Raw genomic sequence first — 12,704 nt, 5'->3', positions numbered from 1 at the left:
GTCAATAATGTATCAGTATTGTTTCACCAACTGTAACAGTTGCCGTAGGAATGTAAAATGTATTTGTGCAGGCATGGAGGTGTGCGTGGCTCCTTCACAAAGTGCGGGTCACGGCAACCGAGGTCCGGCGTGGGCACGCCCTCTCGGGACCAGACGGCCACAAAGAGCACGGGAGGTAATGGATGCCTGTGAGGGGGTCTCCTTCCGGGAGGCACCGCGGGCAGCTGGTGTCGCCTCCTGGCCCGGCCAGACCCCAGGTCTGAACAACGCGGGCAGGCTTGGAGCCAGCACACGTGCACGCGGGGTCCCCCGCCAGGCCTTGGAATCCGGCTGGGCCAGAGACGACGGAGCGTCCACATTGCGAACTGCGGAGCGAGCCCGTCGCCGCCCCGCATTCCCTCAGGGCAAGCCCCACAGCGCCGCCTGGCGACCACAGCCGGCCGGAAGCATAGGGGTGGTCCCTGACATGCCCCGCCCCCTTTCCGGCCAATCGGAGCACGCGGCTCATGAATAGTGAGCGCGCGGCGCCGCCCCGCCCCGAGTCCGCGGTACCGCCCGCTCGCGCAGACCCCGAGCGTGGCCGCAGCGAAGATGGCGACTGCCATGTACTTGGAGCACTATCTGGACAGTAAGCACTCTGGCCGAGCCGCCTCCCGCGCGGGTCCGCGCCGCTGCCGTCCCCGGCCCACCGCGATCCGTGCGGGACTCCGGGATGCGGGGGAGGATGAGGACAGATCATGGGGACTGTGGGGGCTCACGGCGGCTCTGGGGCGGGGCCGCAGATGGAGGGCGTGGGGCGCGGCGCGGGGTCCCGCCGCCTCCGCCGCGCCAATTCCAGGTGCGTCACGGAGGGGTGTGGCCTGCGGCTCAGCCCGCCCTCTCCGCTCAGGCAACACCCCCCGACGCTGACCACGCCCTCATTTCCTCCTCTCTACTTCGGTCTAGGTTGCGGGGAGGCCCGCCCCTTCTTCACCTGGGCTTGTGTTGCTAAGATCCCGCTGTAGAGCCAAAGCCAAAGCCACTGTTTGCTTGTGGAGCTGTAGGAAGGAGCTCTAGGGAGTGGGGTGCGTTTTTCGAGGGAACTCGAGCTATCACGAGCCAGCCCGGCAAGGGAGTATGCCCTGTATAACGGGTTGGCCTTTGACATCCCAGGCATTGGTAACTCCGTTTATTTATAGATGGTGAGATTGGCTCCCGGCAAGAATTGTGAGGAGGATTATTTCCCACTCTGTAGTGGAAGAATTAAAACCCTTTGGAGGGAGGTGGATCAAGCTAATGGGGTGCCCATTTTCTACTTGGGCCTGGGCGGTGGGACTCCAAGGTGTATCTTTATTCTGATGTCCATCCAGTGGGCATTCTGAGGTGGGTTCAAGGCGAGTTCATCTCACTGCTGACATCGTGTGATGGTCCCTGTCTGCCCTCCCCACCTGCCCCGTGTCACCAACGTGTTGGCAGGAGCCCTATTTCTCTACAACTCACTGATTAGTTGGGACACACTTTTGTTAAAAATCTTTTGAAAGCTCACAAAATTAAGGCATGGGAGTAAATACAGATCTGGAAATTGCAGCTAAGGGGCTGTCTGTCTGAGAGTAGAGAAGTCCCTGGAGGATAGAGGACTAAATAGCTACCAGGGTCCTGGGACAAGTTGTAAGTAGGAATTGTCTTGGCGAGGTCAAGAAGTTACAGGCTTAGAATAGCAAGTGTTTACAAGATTTAGCCCTAAAATGCTGGCCTTGTCGGTTGTGGAGATATTTGAGTGCAGAAAGACCCAGAGAGCCTGCTGTAAACTTAAGGATTGAGGCATATCTGTATGTACCAGGGGATGCGGTGTGGGCAGAAAAGCAGCGTGGGTTGGTTTGCCAACCAGCTCACTGACCACAGGGGCTGTGGGACTGCTCAGTGGCGCCTGCTCAGTGCCTCTGGTTGTCTTTTCAGTGCTCATAGCTGAGTGTGGCTAGAGACTGATAGGTTGGGCCCTGCAGAGAGGGAGAGAACAGTGTCTTGGGACTGCTTGGTCTGCAGCTCCTGGCGTTGTAGGCTTTGCTGTAAGGCCCTGGGGGTAGATTTAAAAAAAAAAAAGATATATTTTATGTATATGGGTGTTTTACATGTGTGCACCACATGTATGCAGTGCCCTCCGAGGCCAGAAGAGGGCACCGGATCCCCAGAACTGGAGTTAGAGGTTGCTGTGAGCCTTAAGCGCTCTTAACAGCTGAGCCTTCTCTCCCATCCGCGGAGGCAGGTTTTTGTCTCACTGAGAAGTAAGGCAACTTTCCTGTCACTTCAGGCATTGAGAACCTTCCCTGTGAGCTTCAGAGGAACTTCCAGCTGATGCGAGAGCTAGACCAGAGAACAGAAGGTGGGTATAGCCTGGACTGGGGTACACCCGAGAGAGACAGGAGAGGACAAGGGGTGTCACAGGGCCCTGAAGGGACCTTGTATAGTGGAGGGCTACCATTGCACAGTGTCTTGGAAGGAGTGCTGGTCCTTTGTTTGTTTGTTTGTTTTTTGTTTATCTTTTCAAACAGTCTTGCTATGTAGCCCTGGCTAGCCTGGGACTGGCTGTGTAGACCAGGCCAGGTCCAAACTCGGATCCACTGGCCTTTGCCTCCAAAATGCTAGAATTAAAGGTGTATACCACCATGGCTAATTTAGGTCCTTTTTTTGTGTTTATTTGTTGTCTTATTCTGTAGGCTTGAAACTCTCTGTGTACCTTCCGTAGCCTTCGAAGTATCTGGGTAGGGAGGGGGAGTGCTGGGACTTTTAACTCAGGTTTACTTTCTTGTGTTTTTTTTTTCCTTTCTTTTTGTTTTTGTTCCCCCCCTCCCACCCCCCCAGACAGGGTTTCTCTGTGTAGTCCTGGCTGTCCTGGAACTCACTCTGTAGACCAGGCTGGCCTCGAACTCAGAAATCTGCCTGCCTCTGCCTCCCAAGTGCTGGAATTAAAGGTGTGCGCCACCCTACACCCCCCCACCCCCCCCACCCCCGCTTCTTGTATTTTTTTTAAATCTCTTGCTCTCTATCTATCTATTTATCTATCTATCTATCTATCTATCCACTTGCGTGTGGGTGTGTCTGTGGGTGTGTCTGTGGGTGTCTGTGGTTTGCACTTGCCTGGCATATGTGTGGGGATCAGAAGACAGCCTTGAAATCAGACCTTATCCTCCACCCTGTTTGAAAGGGTATCTCTTGTCACTGTCACTGCTGCATATACCAGGCTAGCTGGGATTTTCCAGTTTCTGCCGTCCATCTTCAGTGAGTGCGCTGGAATCACAGAAGCACGTGCTGCCACACTTGGCTTTTAAGTGTTTTCCTAGAGGTTCTGGAGGACTCAGGCTCGTGTCCTTGTGCTCTCGCTGCCATGAGCCATCTCCCCAGCCTATCTCTTATAGATCAGGCTGGCCTCGGACTCAGAGATCTGCCGGCCTCTGCCTCCCAAGTGCTGGGATTAGATGTGCCGCCCCTGCCGCCGGCTTCTGCTCTCCTCAGGTTCATAGCTTACCTCCATCTGTTGTCCTTTGCAGTCAGCTCTTCATTGCTTTTCTTTCTTTTTTTTTTTCTTGAGACAGGGTTTCTCTGTGTAGCCCTGGCTGTCCTGGAACTTACTCTGTAGACCAGGCTGGCCTCGAACTCAGAAATCTGCCTGCCTCTGCTTCCCAAGTGCTGGGATTAAAGGCGTGCGCCACCACCTCCCGGCCCAAATCTCAACAGACAGACATGGTTTCTTTGCAGCAGCATTGGCTGTCATAAAATTTGCTTTGTAGACCAGGCTGGCCTCAAACTCACAAATAACCATTTCTTAAATGCTGGGGATTAAAAGCAAATGTCACCATATCCAGCGTGATGTGATTGTTTTCTTAATTATTTTATTTTTATGAGTTTGGGTATTTTACCTGCATATGTGTGTCATGTTTGTCCAATGCCAGAAGAGGGCTTTGGATTCCCTGGTAGTAGAGGCTAAGAGAGCACAGCTGTGTGGGTGTTGGCAGATGAGCCCCAAGCCCTCTGGAAGAGCAGTCAGTGCTCTTACCTCTGAGCTGTCTCTCCAGCTTGCCTTTCTGAGATTTTTATTGTTTAAGATTTACTTATTTATTTTATGTATATGAATACATTGTAGCTGTCTTCAGACACACCAGAAGAGGACATCGGATTCTTTTACAGATGGTTTTGAGCCACCATGTGGTTCTAGGAATTGAACTCAGGACCTCTAGAAGAGCAGTCAGTGCTCCCAACCGCTGCACCATCTCTCCAGCCCTTCTCTGAGATTGTTAAGTTTCATAGGGACATCCTTTGGTTTACATTGTGCACTGCTGGGACTGTTCACAGATTAGAAGTACTGTGATTTCCACATATGGTCGCATTCTGGGATTTGGGGAACGACGAGACTTCATTTCTTGGACATATGATTGACATACAGACAGTTAGAAAACGTTTGTAGATGAGTTCCCAGCTGGCACCTCTCAGATGGAGAGGCCCACCATGGCACCTGGAAACCTTGAGGGGGTTGCTGCTGACCTCTCCCCCTGCAACCACAGACAGTCTCTCTTCTCAGTCAGAGCAGAGTTGTACATGTCTCTGCTGTTGGGATTCATGGAAGCATGCAGGGCTTCCATTTGTTCTGCTGTGGTGTTGACTGTCACTGTCCACTGGAGTTGACCACAGGGCTGGATGCCACTGTAGTTACTCCTTGTGCTGCTGGGTGGTGTGGACGGAGCATGGTTCTTGCTGACGAGTCTTACCGTGAGTGGGATGCTCAGATTGTTTCTTGCTTCTCGGTGTTGTGTGTTTTCCTGAGTGTATTCTGGTGCCTACATGCCTCTCCTTTGGGTGTGTGACTAAGTTGTACAACAGGAGCTAGGCCAGGTGACCATATGGGTATGGTGCTGTTCAGAAAGTGCACAGTGACAGGGCCAGCGATGCTCCTGCCAGCTTCCGGGATGCATGCCACTGCCTCTCAGTTCCACTTGTCACCTGTCCTTTTTAGATAAGAAAGCAGAGATTGACATCCTGGCTGCAGAGTACATTTCCACAGTGAAGACTCTTTCATCAGCCCAGCGGGTAGAGCACCTCCAGAAGATCCAGAGCGCCTACAGCAAGTGCAAGGAGTACAGTGACGACAAGGTGCAGCTGGCCATGCAGACCTACGAGATGGTGAGTGCAGGCTGGGGCGGCCAGCGGGCCTCCGTGCCCGAAGGAGGAGAGTGCACAAGTATGTAAGGGTGTACGGAAATGTGAAAAGATATGTGAGCGTGTGTAAGGGTGTGTGGACGTGTGCAAGGTGTGTGGACGTGTGCAAGGGTGTGTGAGAGCATATAAGGGTGTGTGAGTGTATAAAGGTATGTGAGAGTGTAAGGGTGCGTGAGTGTGTAAGGGTGCGTGAACGTGTGTAAGGGTGTATGGACTTGTGTGAGGGTATATGAGAGTATGTAAGGGTGTGGAAATATGGACATGTGTAAGGGTTTGAGTGTGTAAGGGTATGGGCGTGTGTAAAGGTATGTGAGTGTGTAAGGGTATGTGAGTGTGTGTAAGGGTGTGTGAACGTGTGTGTGTGTGTGTGTGTGTGTGTGTGTGTGTGTGTGTGTGTGTGGAGGGGTGTGGGTGGGGGTGTGGGCGTGTGTAAGAGTATATGAGTGTGTGTAAGGGTGTGTAGACCTGTGTAAAGGTGTACGGAAATGTGTGTCTAGAATAAGAGTTTAGAGCACCTAGAGAAAGGACTGGGGGTTTGGGCCTCTTTCTATGATTTCCTTTTTTTGAGGGGGTCGGGGGAGTTGTTTGTCTTACTTGTTGATGAAATCGTGTTTTGTTTGCTCCTTTTCTTGGGGTTCTGGGGGATCTAATCCAGGGCCTTTACCCATAGAGCAAGGGCTGAGCCACTGCGCTATACCCCTAACCTTCCTTTTACCCTAAGGTCAGATTTGTAAGTGTCCTTTTGCAGGTGGATAAACACATCCGAAGGCTTGATGCTGACCTGGCGCGCTTTGAGGCTGACCTGAAGGACAGGATGGATGGAAGTGACTTTGAAAGCACTGGACCCCGGAGCTTGAAAAGCAAGTTGGCAGACATTCTGTTTACTAGTGATTGCAGTTTTGAAGGCTCTCGTCTAAATGTGTTAGGAACATGATGGTAAATGAACCTGGGTGAATCTTGCTCCACTTTGGTCTGTTCTGCGAGAATAATGGGGCTTTGTTCTTCAGAAGGTCGGAGTCAGAAAGAGAAGAGAAGCTCCCGGGGCCGAGGCAGGCGGACGTCAGAAGAGGACACCCCGAAGAAAAAGAAGCATAAAAGCGGGTAAGAGGGTTTGCTTTGCCTGTTGGTTTTTGAAACAGGGTTTCTCTGTGCAGCCCGGCTGTCCTGGAATTTGCTATGTAGACCAGGCTGCCTTCGAACTCACAGAGATCTGCTTGCTGCTGCCTCCCGAGTGCTAGTATTAAAGGTGTGCACCACCACTGCCCAGTGCTTTCTTTTAAACTGACGTTTAACATGTGACTTTAGATAGAAAGCTGCACAGTGACTGTCTGATCCTTAGGGTGATGTCTTCCTCTCTATTCAGGCAGACAAAGCCGGGGTCGCCCAGCACTGCTCCACACGCCCTTTCAGGGGTGGTGGGACCTGCCCTGGCTCAGGACCAGGAGTTCTGGTTCCCCACAGGTTGCCCACAGTTTCAATCTGCCTTTCTTGCCTCCAGTTCCTACTGCTCATACTGCTTGGGAGTTGAGGGGAAGCTGGGTATAAAAACAATCCCTGGTCTCACAGATTCTAGAGCTGAGGGATTGTCACTCTGCCTTTGTCGAACAGTGGAGCTCATTTAGTTCCCATATTCAGTACATGTCCTAAGTGTCGGTGGCTGCCACATATAGGTCCTAAAGAGTCACGTCGCTAGCGGGGCCTCCAGCCCTGTCAGATCAGCAGCTGGAGAAAGCCTTTCCCACTACAGACCACCCCGCTTTATTACCCCAGTGTCCCGCTGCCCATGAGAGGTACTCTTGAGCTTTGGATGGCACTGGGATGTCTTTGCTCCTTCCCAGAACCCAGAGGCTCTGGGCTCTGCTGCCTCTGGGTTCGCACAGGTGTTCTTGCTGCTGTCCTCAGCACGAGGAGTCCAGAATGGGGGTTTCTGGGTGGTGAGGAGACCCGTGCCCGTGGGCTGGCATCGTCCTAAGGCCTCAGGCCTTATTGAGGCAGGCTGTTCAGTCTCTCCTTTGAGGAGAGCCATCATGCTATGCCTGGTGCTTAGGAGACAGCCACTGCTTTCAGGCCCATTTGCTGTGCTGGCTGCAGTGGTGGCTGGGTGGTGACAGTGGTGGGGCACCTGCTCTGCACTGACTTCATAGTGTCCCTGAGTGGCAGTGCAGACACTATCCCAGTTTACATGTGTTGGGACAGGGCAGACTGCTGGAACAAAAGGGTGTGGTCAGGCCTTGACAACTGATCACAGAGCAGCTTCCTTGGAACAGGCATCCAGAGACAGCAGCCATTGCGATCCTGCTCTTGCTGGATGAGGGCGGTAGCCTGCTGTGTCTTTAGAACCTGAACCTTTCACTTGCCTGTTGCTAACCTGTAACCTGGAGTTCCTCATAGCCCTGGTCCCTCTCTGTGTTTGCTGTCTTTTTTTTTTTTTTTTTTTAACCACCTCGGCGAAATGAACTAACTCTTTTTACCACCTCGATGAGATGAACTCTTTCAGTTCCAGCTTGGTGGTAGCTGTCATTTCCCTGGGGGGCTTGGGGCAGTGCTCAGTCAGGTTCCTGTGGCTCAGTGACCACTTGGCCAGATGATGGGTTTCATGGAGTTACGTTCCTAGGACTGTCAGACCATCTGTTTCCCATCTCAGGTCTTATAAACCAAGGTCAGTGCCAGCTCGTTAGCTGCCCGAGGGCCTCGTTTTCTGGCCAGCCAAGGCCTACGAGTGGGAACAGAGGGGTCAGTTTTCTTCTGTAGTCCCTGATTCTGAAGCTCGGATAAGCAGGTAGGTCCCTTCTGGCCTACCTGGATTGTTAGGGACCATGTGGGTGGCCATGTCTAGTGCAAGCTTCCTGGCCACATCTGGGGAGGAAAGCTTACCTAGCCAAGAGCCAGAGCAATCACACGCCCAAGGCACAGGCTTGCCTGTGGGTCCCACGTCCTAAGCTGTCTTCTTGTCCTCTTGTGTTCTCTGTCTTGTTTTCTCTCTCAGCCAGGTCCTAGTATGTGCAAGCTGCCCTTGAACTTCCCTCAGTGCTCAGGCTGGCTTTGAACTTGGGATCCTCTTGCCCCAGCTTTCCCAGTGCTGCCTTAAAGATGGGTGACCCCAGGGCTGACTAACTGAAACTGGAGATGCTGAACTCTAGGTCACGTGACTGCTGGGTGGAGCTTCCTATGGGAAAGTACAGAGATAGCCTATAGAATTAAGCCACAGAGGCTCCCTGCTGGCACACTGCTGGCCTTGGCTTGCCGGCTTAGAGGAGGCTGCATGGTGTCCCCTGACAGTAGGGCCATGCAGAGACCAGGAGGCACAGAGTGTCATAGGTCTTTAAGAAAGTTTCCTGCTTGAAGGACCTCTTGGGAGTTGCTTGAAAACAGTATTGAAAACTTGGACTTGGACATGTTCTTGGGACATTTCTATTCAGAGAGAGGCGAGTGGAGGCATGGGTTTCTATCTATAGAGAGACCACACTTCTTGAGTGCCTGAGATGCCGTGCTGGACCGTAGATGCGTACCCACGCTCATCTGCAGTAACTGCAAAGGCCCGGGGACATCTGGGAATTCAGAGGCCAGGAGCCCAGGCAGCTGTGCCAGGCCATTTCCCTCGTGGGTGTGCCACATTTGTTCATCACTGTCCATCCCTGGTGTAGGGGTAGCAGATGGAGAGTGGTAATGCAGGTAGAAGGGTGGGCTGTCTAGACTGCGATAGTTTAGTTATTTGAGTCAGTAATGAGCAAGTTCACTGTCTGGCTCCACAGGGCAGGGGGTGGTGCTGGGCTGGGAGGAGTCTCTAGGCCACTGTTGAGAGACCCAGGGCAGCTGCAGGCATTAGGGAGTGAGCAGGGCAGTGTGTGCCATGCTGGCTCTGCTCACCCTCTGGGAGCTGTAGAGACCCGTGGCACCCAGGGGAGGCTGAGAGGGGCTGCCAGGGTATTGTGTGGGGTGAGTCCTGGGTGAGTGCAGACGATACCTCTCATGGGAGAAGGAAGCAGCGATCTCATGGCTGTAGTGGGCTGGTGAATGCCTCAGTCCCTAGGCCAGACTTGGGGAGACGCGAATGAACTCCTTTCTGTGTTAGCTGTCCGCTGACGGGGGTCCATGTCCCTGTCAGATGGTGGCAGCAAACACAGAAAGGGGGCCCAGAGAAAGCAGCAGCCTTGTGCTGTCGGAGGGTCTGTGTCCTGGTAGATAGCGATGGTTCTTGTTGCATACTGAGTTCTTTTATTTATTTATTTATTTTTTTTAATTTATTTTTTTTGGATTTTTGGTTTTTTCGAGACAGGGTTACTCTGTGTAGCCCTGGCTGTCCTGGAACTCACTCTGTAGACCAGGCTGGCCTCGATCTCAGAAATCCACCTGCCTCTGCCTCCCAAGTGCTGGGATTACAGGCATGTGCATCCAAGTCCGGCTGCATACTGAGTTCTAAGTGATCCGAGACGTTGCTGCCTCCTCTGGCCTCGGCTGGTGTGAAGATAGTGTGCCTTCTGTCTGCTGCTTCCTACTGCCCCAAGTGTGTGACTGGTCATAGCCCGAGGTAATCTCGACTGATCATTAGCACACCATATTATTCTCATTATAAAGTCTCAGGAGAGGCGTGGCTGGAAGGTTTGGAGCTTGTACCTCAGTGATAGGCTAACAAGAACTCGGAAGGAAGTGTATGAATGATCGCTAGCTCAGAGCCATTGGAGATTCTTTTCCGGAAGCCGCTAGCATCCTTTGGTCCACCTGTGAAAGGCTGTGGAGTGGCCTTCCACAGTGTGGCCTTGTATGCTGTTTCCTGCCTTCCTCCGGGTGCCCTGTGGTCATCAGATGCTTCCTTTCCCACCAGGTCTGAGTTTACTGACAGCATCCTCTCTGTGCACCCCTCTGATGTGCTGGACATGCCTGTGGACCCGAATGAGCCTACATACTGCTTGTGCCACCAGGTGTCCTACGGGGAGATGATCGGCTGTGACAATCCGGATGTGAGTGGCTTGTGAAGGATACTTCTCCCGGGGGACAAATGTTGTAGGGAGGGGTGGGTGCTGGCCTTGCCGTGTTTGCTGCCCATGCAGCACGCACGGTGTGACACGGGCTTTCTGCTTACTTTGCAGTGTCCCATTGAGTGGTTTCATTTTGCCTGCGTGGACCTCACCACAAAGCCCAAAGGAAAGTGGTTAGTACGGGGTGACTGCAGCCTTGGGCGAGTGCGTCGGGCGCTCTGGGTCTTTTATGTCTCTATATTTCTGCAACAAGGTCCTAGCTGGGGCGGGGCCATGGTGGTGGTAGACTTAGAAAGGGAGATCCGCTTCCCAGCTTACCTGGGCTTACACGAAGTTTGTACTGGTACTCTTTGAAGAAGAGCTGTTGGGGCCCCTCCCTCCGCCCTGCTGTACATCCAGTCTGCCAGGCCAGTCTCTGCTACTCAGCTGTGTCCCCTTCTAGCTGCAGATTGGAGAGGTGACTTTAAATGAAGCCAAGGAGATAAGGCTTTTGTCTCTAAGGAAATGAGAACCGGAAAGCACGCTGTGGTAAAGCAGCTGTGGCGTCAGCGTGCTCCCTTGGGCCTCTGCCTGAGGCGTGGGGGGCTTGTGCATTCTGGTTCCTATCCTACATCTGCTCAGCAGTAGGCTGTGTTCAAGGTGTCCCCAAGAATTAAGAACCTGGTGTTGTTGACTTGAGTTAAATATGGGTGCATATTCTTAAAATGAAGTGGTAGGGAGCTGGCCCTTCGCAGAGGCTCCCTTGGAGACTCAGGGTGACCTTCTGGGTGTGCAGATCAGCCTGTGGCCAGTTGGGGAGTCAGCCGGGAAAGGAGAGTGCATGCTCTGCCGCAAGCGCCCTGCTGATGTGTGTGCTGTGTCAGCCCGCTTTGTAGGGATTACGAACCACTCCACGTGGCCTCTTACCTCATGTTACAAGAAAGAACCATATGGCAGGTGCTTTGGCTACGCCTGTGCATTGTGGGAATTGGCCTGACCGCTGTGGCAGTGGGCGTGAGAGCGGGTGTGTGGCTAGGCTGCGGTGGTTCCTCTCCTGAGGAAAGGGAAAAGACCAAACACGTGAGGCATGGGATCTAACTCTGAGTTCAAGTTGTTTGTAGGGTTTCCAGGTGGGGGAGTCCGACTGCACTGGCAAAGCTGTTGGGGTGCTTCCTCTAAGAGTCTGGAAGCCTAACAGCTTCCTAATGTGCTGGCTCCAAAGCCAGACAGAACTGGGGAATGGGGTTCTAGTGTGGCGGGCTTCCTCAGAGGTACACACAGCTTCTGACTGTCACAGTCAGCTATCTTACAGGCCTGTGCTCAGAGCTTCTTAGTACAGAGGGACGTGATGTCAGCTGTTAGGTGGATTAGAGTTGTCTCTCACGTGGGGAACTGACTAGATTGTCCCTTTGGATCATGAGTGGTTATGTTCTTGAGTGTGGGTGAACACTGAGTCTGATGTGTGCTTGAACCATAGCACTGTGTGACCTGTGTGACCCATGCAGGAGCCAGGGCCCAGTGCAGCTGTGCCAGGAACTGTTGTCCACTGGCTTACCAGGCCCATATTTGTGCGTGTAGTTTTCAGTAGGACCGATCTGCCAGCCAGCCATTGGTGTCAACTCTATAGTGGACACTGCATACTATGACCAGCTTCATCAAAATGATCCCAAGGCTGCGCTGACAAGTACTAGTCAGCTTCAGATACGCCCGAACCAGTCGTTCACATGTCAGCTTTCCCCAGAGGAGAACAGCACTTCTCAGGAGTCCAGTTCCCCTGGGATGTGCGGAAGTGCACATGGGTGTCCTGTGCGCCGGGAGAGTCGGTGATCCCCATGCCTTTCTCGTCACAGGTTCTGTCCACGATGTGTTCAGGAAAAGAGGAAGAAGAAATAAAGAAGAGGCTGTCGTGCCAGACTGAAGAGCAAGCTAATATATTTCTTCACTCATATTGCAATATTATCTTTCATTTTAAAACTACCTTATTTTGACTTATATTTAATAATTCAGTGGCCAGTTGTAATTTTGGATATTTCCTAAAACAAGAAGCCACTGCACCGTTTGCACAGAACAATCTCGTAGGGACTTGCCACAGTGACTTTAGGAGCAGGCATCCCCATCCCGCAACCTCCCAGCACTGGGAATGGCCACCCCACCCATGATGTGTGTCAGTTTGGGCCGTAGGCAAAGTGCATGGTGCAGGGTGGACACATTTTAACCTGTTATACTGCCACTGCTTCGTGACTAGAGGGTCAGCCTTGCGTGTCCGTGGTTTCCAGGACTGTGGGGGCAGCATGGGAGCACAGCTGTGCTCTGTGAGTAAAGGGTTATAAGACACTGTCCCCATGCTGTGCTCTGAGCCTCACTGGAGACCAGGGACTCCTGGCCAAAATCCCTCTGATTTGTCTGGACGGGATGGGAGTGGGGGACTCTTCCCAGGTGGAAGAACCCTCCGCTGTCGTGTGCACGACCTTTCCTGTGACCTCCAGCCCTCCCTGGAGACTGAGCTTCCATTACCTCGGACTGTCAGTCACCACAGCCAGCACTGCCCAACAGCGGACAGAC

At 52.8% G+C, this 12,704-nt stretch overlaps 1 protein-coding gene across 2 annotated transcripts; it reads left to right on the top strand.

The window, feature by feature from the left end:
• The first annotated feature begins 521 nt into the window (after positions 1–521).
• On the top strand, positions 522–12,096 carry Ing5 (inhibitor of growth family member 5). Of its 2 annotated transcripts, none has more exons than XM_052192480.1 (8): positions 522–628; positions 2,288–2,359; positions 4,985–5,151; positions 5,936–6,047; positions 6,198–6,288; positions 10,010–10,145; positions 10,275–10,336; positions 11,993–12,096. In XM_052192480.1, the coding sequence occupies exons 1-8, from the start codon at positions 592–594 to the stop codon at positions 12,033–12,035; spliced, it is 720 nt and encodes a 239-aa protein (XP_052048440.1). In that variant the 5' UTR covers positions 522–591; the 3' UTR covers positions 12,036–12,096. The 2 variants fall into 2 exon arrangements, with proteins under 2 accessions (XP_052048440.1, XP_052048439.1); XM_052192479.1 differs by having other exon boundaries at positions 6,195–6,288.
• The last annotated feature ends 608 nt before the right edge of the window (positions 12,097–12,704 follow it).

This window comes from Apodemus sylvaticus, chromosome 9 (genome assembly GCF_947179515.1).
Source record: "Apodemus sylvaticus chromosome 9, mApoSyl1.1, whole genome shotgun sequence".
Taxonomy (NCBI): Eukaryota; Metazoa; Chordata; class Mammalia; order Rodentia; family Muridae; genus Apodemus; species Apodemus sylvaticus.
The sequence above is the reverse complement of the archived record's forward strand: the minus strand, read 5'-3'. Positions and strand labels throughout refer to the sequence as shown.

Excerpts from the sequence above, each read along its gene's own strand:
- Ing5 (XM_052192479.1), top strand. The coding sequence starts at position 592 with ATGGCGACTGCCATGTACTTGGAGCACTATCTGGACA. Across the intron at positions 629-2,287 it reads CTTGGAGCACTATCTGGACA|GCATTGAGAACCTTCCCTGT; the intron begins GTAAGCACTCTG and ends CTGTCACTTCAG. Across the intron at positions 5,152-5,935 it reads CCATGCAGACCTACGAGATG|GTGGATAAACACATCCGAAG; the intron begins GTGAGTGCAGGC and ends GTCCTTTTGCAG.